The sequence below is a fragment of the Falco peregrinus genome, chromosome 9, assembly GCF_023634155.1.
Source record: "Falco peregrinus isolate bFalPer1 chromosome 9, bFalPer1.pri, whole genome shotgun sequence".
Classification (NCBI taxonomy): domain Eukaryota; kingdom Metazoa; phylum Chordata; class Aves; order Falconiformes; family Falconidae; genus Falco; species Falco peregrinus.
In genome coordinates this window covers 2,089,435-2,108,940 of record NC_073729.1, presented here as the reverse complement: position 1 = coordinate 2,108,940, position 19,506 = coordinate 2,089,435, and the positions used below count along the sequence as shown (strand labels likewise).

At 39.6% G+C, this 19,506-nt stretch overlaps 1 protein-coding gene across 3 annotated transcripts in view; it reads left to right on the top strand.

Moving 5' to 3' along the window:
* KCNQ1 (potassium voltage-gated channel subfamily Q member 1) overlaps positions 1-19,506 on the top strand; it is a 363,211-nt gene that overhangs the window by 83,405 nt on the left and 260,300 nt on the right. For all 3 annotated transcript variants that reach the window (XM_027786627.2, XM_055814328.1, XM_055814329.1), the window contains exons 3-6: positions 7,381-7,507; positions 9,173-9,251; positions 10,173-10,269; positions 10,876-11,016. In XM_027786627.2, coding sequence (XP_027642428.2) covers positions 7,381-7,507; positions 9,173-9,251; positions 10,173-10,269; positions 10,876-11,016 — 444 coding nt within the window. The remainder of the gene's footprint in view (positions 1-7,380; positions 7,508-9,172; positions 9,252-10,172; positions 10,270-10,875; positions 11,017-19,506) is intronic.

The window sequence follows — 19,506 nt, the reverse complement described above, 5'->3', positions numbered from 1 at the left end:
TCTAAATGCACCTAAGGGAGTTAGGTGCCCGACTCCTATTGAAATTCAATAGGATTTAGTTGCTTGGAGCCTTTGGAAAATCTCAACTTAAAATTGCAGGCCTGCAGTATTCTTTATTGGTCCCAGTGCTATTGTTCTGTGCTCTCGGCACCGATTAAGGGAAAATAGAAAAGCTTTGGCAATCAACTGTTCTAACTCTGCCTCCTAGTAAGCATCTTTTTTTTTTTTTTTTCCCCAAAGATGAACACTCATGTAAATATTATTTCATCTTAATTAGAACCATTAATAGGGGGACTTCAATGATGTCCAGTAACTTCTTAGGATTAATTGTGAGCCTCTGAAGACAGAAATGGGATACTGATACTACGTTTTTTGTTTTCCATTGCTTGCTTAATCATTTGGTGCTCAAGACACCGATAAAGAATTTTAGCAAACAATACTAGTCTTTTTGAAAGGAAGGAATAGCAAGTGTTCTGGCTTTAAGCATTTTTTGAAAACTTATCATTATTGGTTTTCACTTGAAAAGATGTGGTTTACAAGATCTTTGAAAGTGGGAAGACTTAAGTAGGGGGAGAAAAATCCCCAATCCTAAATAGTGCTTTTGGCACTTGCTGTTGTTTATTAAGTGTTTATAGATATAGATATATATGAAAAAACATTTATCTCTTTATTTTTGATCTGTACTTCATCAAGTTGGGTTTTTTACTTTATTGAGCTTGGTGTCTGTCTTTGTTTGCCTAGGCCATCTGATTTTGCTGTTCTGTGTATCTTAGAAAACACAGTTCAGCTTTCCGGAAAAAATCCTGCCTTTCTCAACAGAACAAAGAGGGGCCTCTCTGTACAGAGTGAGAGAGATTAGAAGAAACAGTTGCCTTGCTGCTGTGAATTTGCATACCCTGCTTGGGCTGTGCACAAGTGCTGTCTGAAGCATTGCAAGCCCTGATGTGTCAGGTGAACAGCGTGCCGTGAAGTGGGCTCTCGCGCTCTCTGAACTCATGTGTAGCCTGCAGCGGTTTGTTTCTTGCATGTTACCCTTCCCTGAGTGTAAACGCAACCTGTTGCTCTGCACAAGACACATTCCTGCTGGTTTTTTAATCTTTCAGTGGCTGTAGAGGATACACTGCATTCTTGCTTGTGAAGATGCTGAGCCTGTTTCTCTGTTGCCCTTGGCTGACAGCAAGTGTCCCATTCGTACTTTGCATTAACATCAGCAGATCTAGTGTCCCCTCTCTTGGCTCCTTCAGAGATGTCCTTGTCACAACTTCTGAACAAAACCTCTGGCAGTGTCCTTGCCTGCACTGCTGCTGCCTGAGATTGCGAGGAGGGTACCGCGCTGCGCTGCGTGGGTACCGCTCTGTGCCACATGGGTACTGCTCTGCGCCGCGTGCCACCAGCTCCGTGCAGAGCTCTCCCATTGCCTCGCCTCGCAAACAGGCCGGGAATCTTGCAGCAAAGGTAATGCTGCTTCGCCCACAATCCCTATACAAGCTATGGGAAAACTTATTTCCTTGTTTAAAGGAATTCATGTGAATTTTATCATCCTTGAAGCTAGAATCTGAAACAAACCAGATTTGAAAGAGTCATGGAAATAATATGGTTGATCCCTCCAATGAGGATAACGTAAAAGAGATTGCGATATGGCAGAGATGGGTAGGAGTCGTATTGCCAGGAAAACGCTGGGGGGGGGAGGAAATTCTTACAGCACAAGAAGTGTGTGCTTATGAGGCTTCAAGGAATCACCCTCATCAATGCCTTTTGTTTTCCTGTGCTTTTTCCCTCCCTTTTCTTTTAGCTGTATGTCATCTTTGATTTTTGGTCTTCAGTAGCCAATCGCAATAACGTAGTGGAATGCTTTGCCTCCTTTCTCCTAAAACAAGTATTTTACCTCTCTTACATTTATAGAGTTCGTTGAAAACAGTCCAGACTCAGAGTAAAGGCATTCTTGTTCATAACAGGTTTCAGATGACCTCATCTAGTCCTCCCACATCAAATGGCTGCATGAACTTCTGTGATGCTCCATGACCAATTACAGCTTTGAGGTCTACAGGCAGAGCCTCAGGCAATATATTCTCTATGCAGATGCTTTTTCAGCCTCCAGAGACAATTTCTTTATATGTTAAATAGCTGTTGTTACAGTGTTGTGATCCATTCTATGTCAGGATTTTGTTGTGTTTTTTTTTCCCCAAGCTATTAATCTGTCTAATTGCTTAAAAACATCTCCTTTGGCTAAGTTTAGGGATTCTGTCCTTCCTTTTGGAGTTGCTACTGCACTCTATCTCACAGTGTGGATGTTGGATGCCTCCCAAAATTTGATTGTAGCTCTTCCAAAGCAGTGGGGGTGGAGTAGTAAAGGAAGGGCTTTTCAAGATGCATTTATTAGCAAAACAAAGCAGATCTTGATTTTGCTTGTATATATTTGTATTTGTTTTCATAGATCTGACTCTCCAGTTGCACAGCTGTCCTTTCCTCTTTCCTGTCCAGTCCTTTTCCTAAGTAACTTTTCCCTTTTGTCCTCTGATGGAATATCTTGTTCTTTTGCCTAATGGCATCACCAAGTTTGTTGAGGTGATAAAGTGTCTTTACCCACAGCAGGTCCAGTTCTTTGGTGTGAGTCAAAGCTAATACACAGGCTTTTCATCACAGCTGTTCTTTGAGCCCTTCTCTGTGTGTTCCGTGTGTAGGTTTATTATGAAACTGATTAATCCCTAGGCACTGCAGAGATACGGGCTGTGATGATAGACAGCATGGGTAGGTTTGTCAGGGGACTGTGTTTTTATGGATCCTGCCTAAGTTCCTTCATCTGATGATGAGAGCTGTACTTTAGCCAGGTGATAAAGTTATGACACATCTATCTTATGCTGAGGATAATTTCTGGGGTTTGATGGCTCTTTCATTATACTGGAAGCAATTCCCAAAGCTGTTCATGTAGTAGCTGATCAACTCAAAGGAACTTCTGTTTCCACGTCAAAACTGTGAAAATGAATAGTGAGATGCACTGAAAAAATCTGACATGAGACTTCCGAAATGGAACCCGCATGCTGACCTAACTCCTGCACCAATGCACCAGTGAGGGCTCAAGCTCCTTTACTGGTCTTTATGAGAAATGTTTCATTCCCTGGCATCTGCTAAATGGCTACCTGGAGATCTATTGTAGTTTCCCCAAGGATTGTACCATAGCAGAAATGCCAAAGGCTTGTTACACTAGTCTTGTCTACCCGTTCCTTTTAGTTGAAAGTGTTGTGAATTTACATGTGAGAAGTTGCTTACAGCTGGAGGGTTACCAACACTGATGGACTTCTTCAAGAAAAGCAATCTACATGTGTACCTCGTGTTTATCTTCCCTACCTTTTCATCCAGAGTTAATCTGGTACTTGGCTGTGCTGGGATTATGTGGCTGAGGGGGCATGAAGATGGCATTGAACATATGCCTGGGCTGAGCAGGAAGGATGGCAGAAGTTTGAGGGTACCATGTACAAATCAATAATTGAGAGGAAAAAATGTCTCTCCTCTTAAGCAAGAGGGCTCCTATATGCCCACAGTATGAAGGTACCTGACTGTCACGTCTCAGAAGACTCTTTTTACCATGTCAGTATGAGCTTTTTTTCTCAGTGTTGTACTTCTGTTTTCACCGTGTAGAAAGGAGATCACATATAAGTTACATAGGGTTGAGCGAGTCCTTGGACAGTGCAGCTCTTGTGTGTGTAATTTTAACCGAGAAAACTCCACGGAGCTTTAATCCCCACTCCCACTAGTGTTGCCCCACTGTTGCAGGCATTTATTTTCTCTGTATTTTAATTTTCCCTTTGTGCTGAATGTTGCTTTGTTTCTTTATTTCACTCATTCTTTACATCCTTTCTGTCTGCGCAGCACTTTATCCTTCCATTTTCCTGTATTGGCTTCTTTAAGCCATGTTTCAGTGTAGCCGATTCATTGTGAGAAGCACAGACTCATACAGTGCACTTATTAGGTAAGTTTTAAGTAGGCAGTTAGGAGAAAGTATCCAAGAAACAGCAGAAAAAATTAATCTGTAATGCAACTCAGATTTGCTGAAATTCTCAGGTGTGAGGCATTGCTGCTCTCTGCCAGGGTAATGCCTATTAAATGGAATTAGCCCTAATTACCACCAGGATAAATGGACCAAGGATCAGGTTGGCATCCTTCTAGTTAATGTAAACTTCGTGTTAAGCTGTTAATCGGGAAAATACAGGCAATAATTTAGTAGTTCAGGAAGGCATAATTTTCTAATGTATTTTTTCCTTGTTGTCTGCAAGTTTCTGTCTGCTAATATGCGTACTGACAGAAATTCATCAGCCTCCCCCACCCCCAGGAGACTACTTATTAGATTTATGCAATGCAAGATATTAAAAACACTTTTGTCTGTCACACAGCCACGGGCAGGGGAGGGGGAATTTGCCAGTTGCTAATGGATACCTGGAGGTTTTGTGTATGACCATGAAGAACAGCTTGTGCACTTTCACCCCCAATGTTCCCTGAATAACTTGGGTCTCATTTAGGTCAATAAGCCTTTATCAAAACGTCAGGAGTGAAAAATGTGTCTTGGTGTAAGCCGACTGGTCGTTCCCTCCAGTCACCGGAGTCTATAGGACAATCAATGTTTTCTAAGCTTGTCTGCATGTCACGCAAAGAGCTGGGTGACAGTAACCATTGATGGCGTGTCTGTCGCATTGTCTTTGGGCCAGCCCCCATTTGCATACTTGCCGGTGTGCCTGTTAGCCAACGAACCATGGAGGGCCTTTAAAAAATGTACGCGCACAACTCCGATGCAAATTGCCTACACAGAGAATACGTGCTGCTTTAAAGCACAATCCAGGCTTTCACTTTCTACCTTTTTGCTATAAAACTGAAACTGTGATCCTGACAAGGCCGCGGCGCCTGGTCCGAGCGCTGGCTGTGGTTTCATTGTGCTAAAACATTAACTTTTCTCTGGGTTTTTCTTTGCCTACCAAGATAATTTTTTCGTTTTCTTTTGCTTTTGGTAGTTGCTTTTGGGGATATCGAAACAGTATTATCTGTGCTATCACACATGATGTGAGGCCATACCTCCCTTCCTCAAATTAGTTCTTTTTAAACGAAGGGTGGCGTTTGCTCCCTGGATGCTTGCTGTTGTCTTTTGTTACGGGAGTTTGCTCCATGGTCGTGATGGAAGGAGACTTACTAGCCTTCTGCATACGGAAGAGTACTTGGATATCAGTTTATTGACCCTGTTTGTGAAATGAATACTATCACCTGATCAGAAAGGACAGCCTCTGGTGCTTTATTTTGCTGTGAGCAATTCAACAGCACCTCCTCTAGAGCAGGGCTCATATTTTTACCGTTTGCTGTAGGTTCCTAAGTGACACGAGGTGAAATCGGACAAAGGGACAGTTGCATGGCGTTTGAGGCTTCTGGCATAAGACTTAAAGCATCTGCTGCAGATGCTGGTTTTTTAGACTTATGACATTATGACTTCATTTTATTGAAAAATATTTAATATTAGTTCAGTTTTTAAAAAAAGGTGAAGGGTTCTAGTGGATCCTTTTAGAACGAAGCTGTAGAATAGATTCTTGGCTGGGTTGAAGGGTTACAACCAATGATCTGTACAGTTTCATTACATCTTGAAAATCTAACTGGAATACAAGTGACTATAAACAATTGTGCTAGCTGTTCTGCTGCGTCTGACGTCTTGCCAGGTTATGAGCTTGTCAAAACTAAGGGAAAGAGTCCTGGCTAATGTTCTCCTAGCTCAGGGGTCCTCAAACATTTTAAACGGGGGACCGGCACGCGGATGAAGTGGCAGGAGGCCATCTGCGGCTGCTTGGCTTCCCCCCCCCAGCCCCTGGCAGGGGGGTCAGTAAATACCGGGGGCCAGACTGAGGACGCTGGGGGGCTGTATCTGACCCACGGGCTGTAGTTTGAGGATCTCTGTGGACCTAGCTTTTCTAGAAGTGTCCCGGAGTCAAACTTCAACACTGTAGTGCCCCGAGATGAACGGTTTGTTATGCCATCGGGAGACTGGTGGCTTAGAGCCACAAAAAAAGATTATGGTGAAGTCAAATGATGCATAATGTTTTTCTCCTCTCCTTTTGCTGTGTACAGACCTATAATTTTACTCTATTCAGGGCAGCATCCCATGCATCTTTGAAGCTAATCATATGATGACCATTCATCTTGACTGGACTACGGTTGTACCCAGGTTGTTTCAGATAATTTGGAAAATAATCATTGGTGTCATCTTGAGTCCCATTTGCCAATCTGTTATGGAAAACAGCAGTGAACCCTGCAGAAATGTGTGGAGACTGGATAAAATGAGCAGTATGTCTTCTCTGCAGTTGCTGTTTATACTAAATCACTCTCTGAAATAAGCAGCTTGTTCTTTAAGTCTGTGTTATCCCATGTAACTGTGATACCTTATGATCCGTTTCTCTGCTTTACTCTTTCCATATGCCACGTGTTGTGTGTTACCATTCCAATTAGTAGATTTTGCTGTTGGCTTTGATGGAGAACGTGACCAGTTATTAATCGAGTTGGCCGATAAGGAGGCATTGCAGCTTGCTGGTACTCAAAACTACTCTGAGTATGCCGTGCTCAACCAACCTGTAGGAAAGCAAGGTTTATCTGCACACTAAGTTCCAAATACGATGCAATTGTACCTCTGTCTCATCAACAAAAATGTCAGATGTCTTTGACATTATCACTTGTAGGCCTTTCTAAAGTCATACTGCAGTGTAGATGTGTAGTTAACGTGTAGCTTGGTGCGAGCAGTGCGTCAGGACTCGACCTCTGTTTCTGCTGATGCCTCTCGTTGTCTGCAAGAGGATGGCAAAGCCGTGCCTGAGGTCTCATGTTTCCAGTGCACACGGAGACTGCTCTATTGTAATGGGTACCAGATATCTTTTTCAATCCATGTGAGATTAAAGGAGGAGTGAAAAAGTATAAATAAGTGGAAAGTTAAGCGGATATGGTAAATGGAATGTGAAGCACACCTCTTCCCAAAATGAAATAGGCTGACAAAATACTCATCTGCTCAGTACCGACACTGCTTGTTTTCTTTGGCTCAGTCAGGAAACTTCTTGTTTGAATTAGACCAAGTGAATTGCACAGAATGGTTTTCAGTTTTCGTATGTGTAGACAAGCCAAGCTGCATGCAATTGAAGTATTTAAACTTGCTCTACATCTTTTCTTTGTCACTCTTACAGGATTTTCTATGTTACTTTAGATTATTTTGGTATCGCTGACTTTTTTGTCACCTCCTAAATTTTACATTTTATTCTACCATTTCCTAATATGTTCTGAAAAAAGCTGAAAGACAGTATATATATGTGTGTGTGTGTGTATATATACAGTACGGAATTAACCCAGTTCCCTGTCTGTTTCTTTTAGGAAATTGTGTTAGTGGTATTCTTTGGAACAGAATATGTGGTTCGGTTATGGTCAGCAGGATGCCGCAGTAAATATGTTGGAATATGGGGAAGGCTCCGTTTTGCTAGGAAGCCTATTTCAATCATTGGTGAGTATGCACAAGTTGCAAAGTTGAGATAAACAATGAGCAAAATTTGTCCTTGAAAGTTTTGAGAAGTGAAATTTCTGCAGTTTTTGAAGCCAACTTAGAGCAAGATCTCTTGTCATTAACATTAATGTACATCTGAATTTCCTTTCAGGATTCCATGGCACTGTCATTTGAGAACAAATGTAGCTTGGTTTGTTTTTCCAGAAGAGCAGAATGTTTTTTCACAAGCGATCTGACGCTTTGCCAGAAATAAGTCTTGGCCATAATCCTGTCTCTTGTGACCTCAGGATCCCAGACATTGTACAATAGCTACAACTGTATTTTTACATTTGTTTTGCACCCTAATTGAGCTATGTACTGCATGGTGGAGCATGCTAGATGCACTGTAGTTACTTTGTGTATTTATTGGATAAAAATACGGATTTCAGTGATGCATTTGGAACGAGGCACCTGACTTCGCTTCATAGTCACCGCAGCTGGGTTCCTAACATGACTTCACCTTCTTAGAAATTACATCCATATATTCCATATATGGCACAAACCATCATTTTTATATTTTTTAGAATGCTTATCATTCATTTAAAAATTTCACTGAAAGAAACATACTAATCCAAAATCAATTTGTATTTTGTTAGCCAATGTTGAAAGAACTATGTAAAGATCCTTGCCCTGAAGCACTTAAAATACAAATGGGTTAAACAAAGCAGATTTTGGAAGCAGAGTATTGTTACAGAAGATAGTAATTCTTGTTCTGTGACATAGTTTTTTTCCACTACTCAGTATTTGTTGGTGAATAGAGGATACAGTTTTTCATAAACTATCTAGTTTTTCTGAATATAAGTTACAAAATTTTGTACTTAGGTATTTTTACAAGCATAAAATACTTTAGTTTCTCTGTGCACGTATATAAATAACAGCTGTATCTCAGGTTATAGCCTGCAACTATAAAATGGCTTTGACTGCGTCTTTGCACTCTGTCCACAATCTGTTTCTCTCGAGACCTAGAACTAGGGGTTCTGAGACATCATCGGATTTATTTCAGCTTGGAAAACAAAACAAAGTTCCACTTTCCCAGATATATATCAAGAACTATTTAATTCTTCAAAATACAGAGTTCCTTTCCAAAATTAAGAAAGCCTGAGGCACAGACATTTAGAGTACAGTCCTAGGGTAATGACTGACTTAAACTAAATTAGACTCATACACTAATTCCAATTTTTCTCTCCCTTTTAGACCTGAACAGATAAAATAATAGTAAGGCACTTATATATGAAATAAACCCCCAAAACTTTGTAAATGAATAAAATACTATCTAAAATACCAGAGAAGATAAGATAAACAGGAGAGATAATAGGTAGAAACTGCTGACATTCCTCATGAGTTACAGCTGATAAAGATTCCAGGCTGCTGAGGCTGCTTTACAGTAATTCTTATCACTCTCATAATCTAGAAAGTGCCATCTTGGACCCATCCCAGTAAAACCTTTCTATCATATCACACGGTTGCATTTTTTTATTTCATTTCTATTTTTGCAATAGAAATCTGTTGATACATAAACAAAAATCTTCATTTGTGGTGACTGTTCTGATTGTATTGGCATTGGTTCTAGTAACAGTATTGCAAGATGCTGCTAACTCATTTTTTCAATCTACTTTTATTTTCCAGATTTAATTGTAGTTGTTGCTTCCATGATCGTTCTTTGTGTGGGCTCTAAAGGTCAAGTCTTTGCAACCTCAGCTATCAGGTAATCATATGCAATAAAAGAAAATATTGCTGCCTGGGTAAGGTTGGGGGTTTTTGTTTGTTTTACCTCCTGTTTCAATTCTTGCAAGAGAAAACAAGTCACTGCTCAGAGTCGTGTAACAGAGCAGATCAATAATGTGTTGGTGTGAAATAGCTATCCCATTAAGTGTAAGGGAAATAAAATTTTGTATGTTGTCTGGTCGTAGTGCATTTATGTCTGGTGGGGATAAAGGTGCACGTACCCCTGCTCCCTTTCCCCAGCTAGGTGGGCTCTACCCAAAACCTGGTTTAGTTTCTTGGCTCAGTTTTATAGCAATGCTTTCATGCTTCATGTCTCCGACGTCTTCAAGCTGCTTCTTCATAAAATGCCTGGGGTTAGTGGTTGTGAATTCCTGATGGACTGAATCCACCTTGTGCTTGGGAAGGTCACACCACTTGGTTTTCTGGAATGCGAGGTACATGGCATTGTGCTGAGCTCTGAGCACTAGCTGCAGTGATGCTCTAGGGCTGCAATGACTGTCATAAAAATAATACTTTTTAAAATATTATTAGACTGTCTAGTTTAAATTGCCTATGAAGTGCCTCAAAGGTGAGGAAATCAGATAGTTATGTTCTGTATGTTGTTTCCCATTCTGGTGAGCAAGTCAAATATGAGTTGATGAATGATTTCTAGAGCATTCACGGTTTGTGTCCAAAATCCCTGAATCCTTGAATTATCCTTACTAGCCATGTGTACAGAGGTCTGTCCTTGTGCAATCTTCCCATGGTGTCTTCATAACAAACAAGACGAGAGATGGGTGAATGGAGTGAAAAGAGACAGGCTGCTAAGCCCAACAATCCTTTGGAGGAGACAGACTTCCTCTTTCTGCCTGTATGTCTTCTCTTGTATCTTTAGTCTCTTCATTTTAAAATTGTGTTTCAGGGGCATCCGTTTTCTGCAGATATTACGAATGTTGCATGTTGACCGTCAGGGTGGTACATGGAGGCTGCTGGGATCAGTTGTGTTCATACACAGACAAGTAAGTTTGAGTACTCTGGGGAATGGCATAATAACTGATGTAAAAATCCTTTTCAGAACAGCGTGTATGCAGCCATGCTCATGATGTCAAATACATTTAGTGCAGAGGCAGGTAGGCATTTATTTTAACCAAGTATGGTTGTTCTGCCTTGCTCAATGGACAAAAAGTTCGTAAAAGTCTAATAATATTCACCTCTAATTTGGCAAACTTTTGACGTGTAGTTGGACGTAACTACAGAAAATGAGACTTTTGAAAAGCAGTCTGAATATTTCTACAAATATGTATCTAAGTTCCAAAGTTGTTTTGAATGTGGCACTGTCTGAAAAAATGACTCAACTGCTTTTTGGTGACCAAAAGGTTAATGAGTCACGCTTGCAAGTGAGGAGGTTGCTCTGGCTCTCTGTTAGAAATGTGCATGCTGGAGCAATCCTTTCACCTTTGAGCTCAGTGGATTTTTGTTAATTTGCACAACTAGCAGGTGTCACTGTTTATTAATTGCTGAAATTACATTCTTCTGTTTCAATTATCTTTTAAAAAAACATTAGTGATAGGTAATTTAAGTGTCTCAATAATATCATAATGCTGTTATTTTGATTCTTTTTGCAGGAACTGATAACTACACTCTACATTGGATTTCTGGGCCTGATTTTTTCCTCGTATTTTGTGTACCTGGCTGAAAAAGATGCTGTAAATGATTCTGGAGAAACAGAGTTTGGCAGCTATGCAGATGCCCTGTGGTGGGGAGTAGTAAGTATAGATATTTCACATGTACTAAAAGTAGTTAACACCTTCAAATGAGGAGTAAAATTCAAGCAAGCATGGAGTGAGAACAGCAGTTTGAAATGGCCTCTTACTGCTTCAGTACACTTTCTGGTTTTGTAATTCTATGGAACTAAGAAAATACTATAGATGATCAGTAGTTTTACATGGTGGTTATAGTCTTTTGTAATCCGAAGTGTACACAAGGTGCAGAAACATCTATTCTTATTTCTTTATCCTGTCTTCCCTTCTGTTGTAGTGATTACTTCTTGCTACCGCTACCTTTCTCATGGTAGAGTTTGACCTTCTAAGGTGGTAAGAGTCTTGCTAACTCAGGCCTAGTGGGTTTTTTGGGTTATGTGTGTGTGTGTTTGTGTTTGGTTGTTGTTTTTTTTTAAACAGATATCTGTGGTTTGCAATTCAGCCTGGGACAGTAATTTCCCATTTATTCAGAATGGACTAATTCCAGAACAAGGACCATGTGAGATACTTAAGAAATCCAGACACAGGACTGATTCAAAGTGATTATATTGCTTTGGAATTCACTTAGTATCCTTATGTGACATTCGCCTGTGCTGTGTAGACATACCGTCTTGCTTAGAGATGTCTCAGGTTTCTCTAAGGTGCTGCCACACTTGTGTAGATGTATCTTTAGTTCTGCTAATAAAGTTCTGCTTTCTTGCTTCTGCTAGTGACAGTTGTCTCCATTTTTGTTTATTGTCTGTACTTACTAGTTTGGCAGGTCTATTCTGGGATTGTATTTTTAATTATTATATTTAATTTTGTTGCTTCTGCTAGCAACAATTCCCTCTTTCTTTTCTTGCATGATATGCAAATACTAGCTTGGCTGCTCTGTTCTGGGGTTTCCCGTTGGTAATTGTTTCCCTTTCCTTTTCCTATTAGAGTTCAAAGAAAGGTACTTTTTGGAAGCTGTTTTTCCTTCTCATTAGCACTCAAGCAATGACTTGTTTTCATCTGCTTTAATTGTATGTAGCTGAATAAAACAAACTGTCATCGTTAAGTGCTACAGATCTTTAGAATCCATAGCATCACTAATGATTCCATGCTTGCATTTTCAAAATGTGCTGACCTAGTCTCTTCTCTTTGTGATTTTAAATTGAAAGGCATTAATTTTTCGTTAAAAATGAGACTGCTAGTAAGTCTTATGTAAAAGTATGATAGACTAACATCTTTGTTTCACTGATAAAATATTTTTTTTAAAAAATACTTTTTAATAGATCTCTCCATGTGTGTGCTTATGTAGTCATCTCTCTACAAACAGTACCACTTCAGTTTCAGGAGGGCAAGGTCTATTGATGAGCAAATCTATTGCAAGTCTCCTGGTGTTGAAATGCTTATGTAGCCTTTTTTGAGTACAATAGGTTTTGTTTAGGTTGCTACTAAGATCCACTGCCGAATTCTTTCCTCTTGCTGTCTGCCATGGTTAAATACAGCCTCTCTTAGGAGGATCAGAAGACTTAACTGTGTAGCACGAGGAGGTGTCGTTCTGGCAAGTAGCTTTTCCAATGCTTTTGTGTCATCACGGCATTTTTATTTTCCAGTACAGTGGCCAGATGACTCAGTAATTAACAGTGGCAGATGTAGCTGCATTTGAAAACACATGCTGTCATTCATGTTGGCATTAAAAATTGAGTATGTGACAGACCAGATTGCCCTACTGAAAATCCAGTAAAACCTTCCATAGCAGCAATACGCTCTGTCAGGACATTGAAATATTCTCCTTTAATGGAATTATTGCTCAGTTAATAGGCATGCCAGTTATTTTGTCTTTCTAATTACAATAAACTTATTTAATCAATAAGTTTAATCATGATAATATTCTTTTACTAACTCTATTGTGTTGCACCATGCCACTTGAAGCGTGAGACTGCATTGAACAAACCTATAATGTAATGTCTTTGTTCTGCTTTAAATGCAGTTGATATACTTCTGCTAACTGCTAAAAAGATTTAGCGAAGGAAAACCGAAAGGGGTTCAGGTCCATCCATTTCTGGGGTTTTGATACTGTAATATTCTTCATGCTTTCTGCTAGGAAAAAGCCCTGTAACGCTGGGACAATAACGGGTCAGTAAGTATCAGGATGCTTCCTAATGAAGGTCTCCAACTCCTGCAAAAACCTTCTCAAAGCGTTAGGTCTCAAAAGGCTCAGTTATGTTTTGGCCGGAATTTTCAGACTCGCTTAGCCAGCACAGGTTCTGGTCACTGCAAACCTCGGCTGTCCTGAACTGGGCACAGGGAAGAGGAGAGCTCCCAGCTCCTGCCTCAGAACTGTCCTAGATCCCAGACAGGGGATCTGCCCGGCATGCAGCGGATCACGCTTCTCTGAAATTGCACTTACCTGAGGTAGTAGAGAATATGTCTAAAAGAAAAGTACTTGATAATGTTTTCAAGCCCCCTTTCTCACTCTACAACACTGCATTTTTTTTGTTATCTCACATATGCCTAGACTGCAAAACAAGTTCTGTGGGTAGTGGCAATAGAATACGTCACTTTGCATAAAGTAAACCATATAAAAGGTCTGTGTTACCGCTGCTAAACTGCATCTGGAACTGAGTACTTTTATATTACTGTGCTTTGCTGACTATAGACATACCCATAGGGTGCATAACTTTTAATTAAATGTTCTTCATTGTCATTGTTGTTATTTATAAATCTATATTGCATTTCCATTTCCATATTTATAAATTGGACTCCTGAGCTATATTTAAATTTCCTTGAGAACTCTGTCTGGGCTGTAGCTATTCACCATTCCAGTTTGTGGGCTTCTGGAAGAAGCCTAAGGTTACCTTGTGTCATAGAGTAAAGATTTGTCTGTATTGTTGCTGGGTTTGAATGCAGCACATGCTGTATAAGTAATTGTGCCAGTGACTGCATATCTGTATGTCTTTCAAAAGACAAGTTTAGTATTTGCAAGTAAAATATAAGTAACACGATGCATCTTTCAGCTCCCCAGTCCCCGTATCCAAAATGAATCTGCTTACGTTGTCTTTTATGTCCAGACTAACAGCTAACTGTCTTAGTGTAGATTCTGGACAATAATCATAATAATAAAAAAATTTAAAAAAAGCTTAGAAAAAATAAGCTAAACGTTTTCACCAAATCTGTCCAAGATAACCACCTTCAACTCAGTCTGTGGTTTTTCATGTGGGTGGTTTTTTGTTGTTTGTTTGTGGGTGGGTTTTTTTGTTGTTGTTGGTTTTGTTTTGGTTTGTGGGTCATGTTCCAACACAACCTCCCCACCCCCCCTAAGCACTATATGCAATCATGCCTCAGGCAGACTGAGGAAAGCTCTTCTTTTGATAGCCGCTGAATGATACACAATTTCCAGCCTTCACATCTGAACAAACATCCTTCAGGAAAACCATTACGTGGATTGTGCTAACAGTCTCTTTGATCATGAGCACTGTTTGCCACAAGCAATTATTGAATAAATATAGCCATGCGTGGATGTTACACTGTGCCCCTTCCTTTGAATTGGTTGGAATTGGACGGAGCAATTTTCTGCAAGTACCAGCGTAGTTAAGTGTTTCTTGTTTCTTTAATTCATTGATATATGCTTTTTTTGCCAAGGACTGAATTCAATACAACGTTCGTAAGTTTGCTTATTTCTAAGCATACATAAGTCCGTATTCCTATTTAGCAAAGCTTATCAGTGTGTGCTTAATGTAAACTGAAAATCAAAGCTGTGGGAAAGCTTTGCTGAAAAGTTGCAGGAAATACCACTTGAAACTACACATGCATAGAATTTTGCTAAATTAGAACAGATCTGATGTAATTTATAAATAGTTGAGCATAAATATTGAAAAATTGCTGCATAAAAGGGATCTTGTGTTATTAGAACCTTTTTTTCCTCCTTTCTAAATCAAAAAAGCTGCTGGGGACTGTACACTGCCTTCAGTGTTAGAAGGTGACACTTCATTTTTATTCTTTTTGTGGTTTACGAGTCAAGAATACCAACTATAGGCCTGTTATCCTTTTACTTTTATTTTTCTAGTTTTTGGGATTAAGTCATTGGATTTGGGGGGGAGGTGTTGGTTATTTTAAGAATTTTTGGAGCAATGGTTGGAAGATGTAAGGGTTAGCATTTTTAAATGTTTTCTGCATGCAGTCTCTGCATCTTGAAATTGCCTTCTCATCTCTGAGCTTAACTTCGTGAGCAGTTCCAACTACGCTTTGTTCTCATTTAAGAAAGATCGTGGAATAGATCTGGATTTACCTTTTAAAATTCTTACTTACAAAGTACAGATGTAGGTATTCTTACATCCAGGGACACTCCTGTTTTCTTAATTCCCAAATCTTTAAACACCTATCAAAAGATGTCAAGGAGCTAGGGAAAAAAAAAATAATATCTGGAAGAACCCAGAAATTTTCAACAGTTGCTTTCCATTTGATGAAAAAAAAGAAAGTATTTCAAAATATAGATAATTTTCTATGTCAGGGTCTAGAAAATATAATTATTAAGGAGTTTAGCTTTCATTTAAATGCCAATAATTAGCACAAATTGTGCTTCTCTTGAAATGGGTCTGTAAGAGACTGAAATTAATTTCGCTCTGATTTTCCTCTGTCACATGGCTAGAATTATGCTCCTAAGATGTTTTAAAATTTCTCTCCTAAGATTAGGTCTGGTACCATCAAAAGCATGAGGTTCTAGAATAACATCCCAACAGGACCAGTGAGGGAAAAGCCAGTTCACTTTCAGATGGGGTGGCATTTTCAAGAGCTAGGAAATGAGGTGACATAAAGTGGCTGACTTGACCTAGCCAGAGACCAGGAAGAGCAGCAGAAAATCCCTTCAGCCCCTGTATCCTCGCTGACCGGGTTAAAGCTGCTGTAGCCCCTTTTTCATTGCACAGAACAGACTTTGCAAATTTAGGTGAGCTCAACACTCTGACTTAATTTCATTAGTTGGTTGGTTGTTTTTTTAAAGACACTTCTGGTTTTATCTGTGAGATCTCACAAGTGGAGAAGTCTAGTTTGAGCTACCATTTGATTAGGAGGTTTAAAGTGGCCAGTAATTTGGTCAGACCTGATTGATGGCTAAAATGACACCTTAAGGAGGTATCAAATGAAGATCCAGGAGTGATGGGCTAAGCAGCACTGAGGATCTGTTGTTTGAGAGATGCCACACTGAAGTTAATATATTGTTTGTTGTGTTTGCAGTTGGATGTGTAGTTCCATTTCATATCCTAAGTTATTAGAAGTGTTTCAGTGTCCTTCGGATGTGGTTGTGTCTCAGTTGAGAACGATGGCGAGAGTCTGCAATAATAACTGTACAAAAATGATTTCAAAATTTTAAGAAGAGCGCAACCGTTCCCTTTAAATGTTTGTGATAGTAGTGACCAGGAAATCCTTTCTTCAGCTTTGGATTACAATTTTAATTCTAATGTCCAAAAATGTTCATTCCTGTAGAACAGAGTCTCATAACTTGTTCATTTGAAAGATGTAATTTAAATCTTCTGAGTGCTGCAGTGTACATAGAGGTGATTGGAAGCAGAAAGTGGAATTTCTGTTGTGTGACTTGGTTCTTATTGCTAACATCCTTATATGCACAAGGAAGAGAAATACTGTCATTTGGAAAAGAATTCAAAATATCAAAATATCGCTCGGGGCGGGGGGTGGGTGGTTAGCTTTACACAGATTGCATACTTGACAGTCACAAAAACCTTGAGTGTCTAATCTGTTTGCGCTTGTGTTATATGGATTTCAGCAACTTGGAAAGATTCTACTTTATATTCAACTTCATGAATGCAGTTGACTGAGTAAGATGTCAAGCAGTGGAAGGGCTTCTAATGAGCTCGTTAAACTTAAGCATACAGGAGAGTATTCAGATCATTCTGCAATTTACGATACTTCAATTTCAAAGAAGTTAGGAGACCAGTTATGTATCTGGTGTATCGCTGGGTGTTCCTGTATTACCAGGATGGGTATTGTGAGTGGGTCAGAAAATTCGGAGCAGTATTTGGTATGCAAAACAATACCTAGCGCAATTGAATTTGAAGTCACAGTGCTGCAAATTTAGAAACACAGTAGTTAAGGTATTTTCTATAAGGTGAATTTCCCTTATTTGCTTTAATGCTTGGCTTTTTAAATCTTTTAGCTTGTGTTTGCTCCCTCTGTCCTGTGATGTCTGCCTTTTTAATTCCCCTGAATCATGCATTCTTGTATTTTGTAGCTGTTTGTAACTATGGAAATTTTTGCAAGACACACAGCAGATTTCCTCAACAGAGCATTGTTACTCACCTGATTAGTTTGCTGTGAGTCTGCTAAACTCACTTTAGACTGATAGCCTTGAATAAAATCCCTTCCCCGTTCACTTCTGACAAACAATTACTATTTCTTCTTGCTGTGTGGATTTTTGCTTCATATTTCCTCCCTCAGACTATTGATGCATGTTTAATAGGAACAAGATTAGTCTTAATACCAAAGGCTGTGGTGATGCACATCAGATCAAAGTCTTGAAATAATGAATGGATGAATATTATTTTGTTCCTAATTAAAACAATTAGTTTTACATGCTGCTTTTCAATGAAAATTTAATGTGTGAGCTCTTGTATCAATTTAATTTCATTATGCCAACATATTTACTACACTAGAGTAGAAGTTGAGTCAGTATTTCCATTATAAGATCCTATTTTACAACTGTAAAATTAGTATTGTACTCTTTAGGGGGTTATAATCTGGCTGTAAAAATTCATTTAGGGCAGAAACTTGGCATGTAAGTTTTCAACAGCATACATCTTGGGGGAAAAAAGAAAATGTAATTTTGGAATACAGTGCATGTGTAGATGGATAAGACTTATGAAGGCAGAGAAAAATGCTAACTTAAACACACACTTTGATTTGCAACCCAATTTCCAAAACGTTTTTTCAAAAAAATACTAAACCGACAACACAGAAAATACTGTTCTTGTGTCACTAATGCTTCAGAGAGACCAGTTCAGAAGAGGTGGGGGGTGGTGGTGGTGGTGGGGAGGGCAGACAAATACTTCTTAGTTGTATATGATTTGTTCTTCAGTTATACTTCAGTCAGCTAAAAAGCACCTATTTCTTTTTACATTTCTAGTTAACGTCATGTTGAAACATATACATTAAGATTGTAACACAGAACAGTTGATAGAACTTTTCAGTGACAAGGATTTGTAAATCTTTTCAAAAACTGAGGCATAAACTACTGTCTCCTCTCATAATCTTTTATGTAAGAGGGTATTGGAGGCCATCACTTTTCCCATAGTTACGTTTCCTTTTTTATACCACATTTTTGAGCAGGAAATTGGAATTGGAATTTAGAATTTTATTTTGTTTTTAAACTGACCCTCTTATGTAGGCCAGGAGATAATGTCACTCCTTCGGTTTCTCATCAGGCTCTGAATTAAGGTGGTATTTCAACAGAATTTCCGGATTCAGGCAAAGCTATCACTAATTCTTAAAATACTTTTTAAGTATTCATACTTAAATTACTACTTCATAGGATATGAAACAGGTTTGGAAATAAGCCACGTTTTGAAAACTTGTATTAAAAATTAAATGCTAGCACTTGAACGTTTGAGTGCCAGCAGCTTGCAATAACCTTTTAACATCACCACCTCAAGCCGCTGGAGCCGTCCCTTTGGCACGTTTGACAGACACCCAGATGATGCTGAGGGGGCAGTGCCTGGATGGCTTGCTGCTGGTCTTTCTGAGGTGCAGCTCAGGTCAGAACTTCATCCACAGGATTTCCCCGTGCTCTCATCTTCTAGTAGGAATGGACTAAATCAAAACAGCTGACAGCCACGCTTGTCATGACTTCAGGAGCTTTTATTTCCCCAGACCCAGGTTCTCGACACCTTCACCCCCTTACAAACATCTTGCGTCTGTAAATCTGCCCTTCCCTCCTCCCCCGGGGGTGCTGCCCGCGGCGGTGTGCCCGCCAGCAGCCAGGTGAGCTAGGAGCAGCGGTGGGACAGGCGGGGATGGCCGGTGGATATCGCTGTCTGGGGCTCACGACCCCTGTGTCCTGGGCAGCTGCAGCTTGTACTGACCGAAGAGTCGGAACAGCCAGCAGGTGAGGTGCACTTCAGCTGCCTGAGAGCTTCATGTAGTTTCACATGCTCTGATTTGATTAGCCTTCTTCAAAGTCACAGATTAAAATCTCTCTCATTTCCAAATTCAGAAATAGCTTGTGACATAGGTTAATTTAAATTGCTTTCAGATGCCAAGTGTATCCTTCTCCTTCAAACAAATCCATTCTTTCCTTGAGCTCATGCAAATAATGACTTATTAAGTCTTGCTATGCTACATCACTGTGGTGGCAATCCTTACTTCAGTGTTTTGAAACCCAGACTCGACAGATGTTTCCTGCATGATCTGTTCTTACTCCTGATCCATTATATGAATTACTGAATCATTAGACATGTTTTCAGGATCTTTACTGCATGGAAATTTTCCAGCTTTTCTCACTATTTATATGAATGTTGTTCT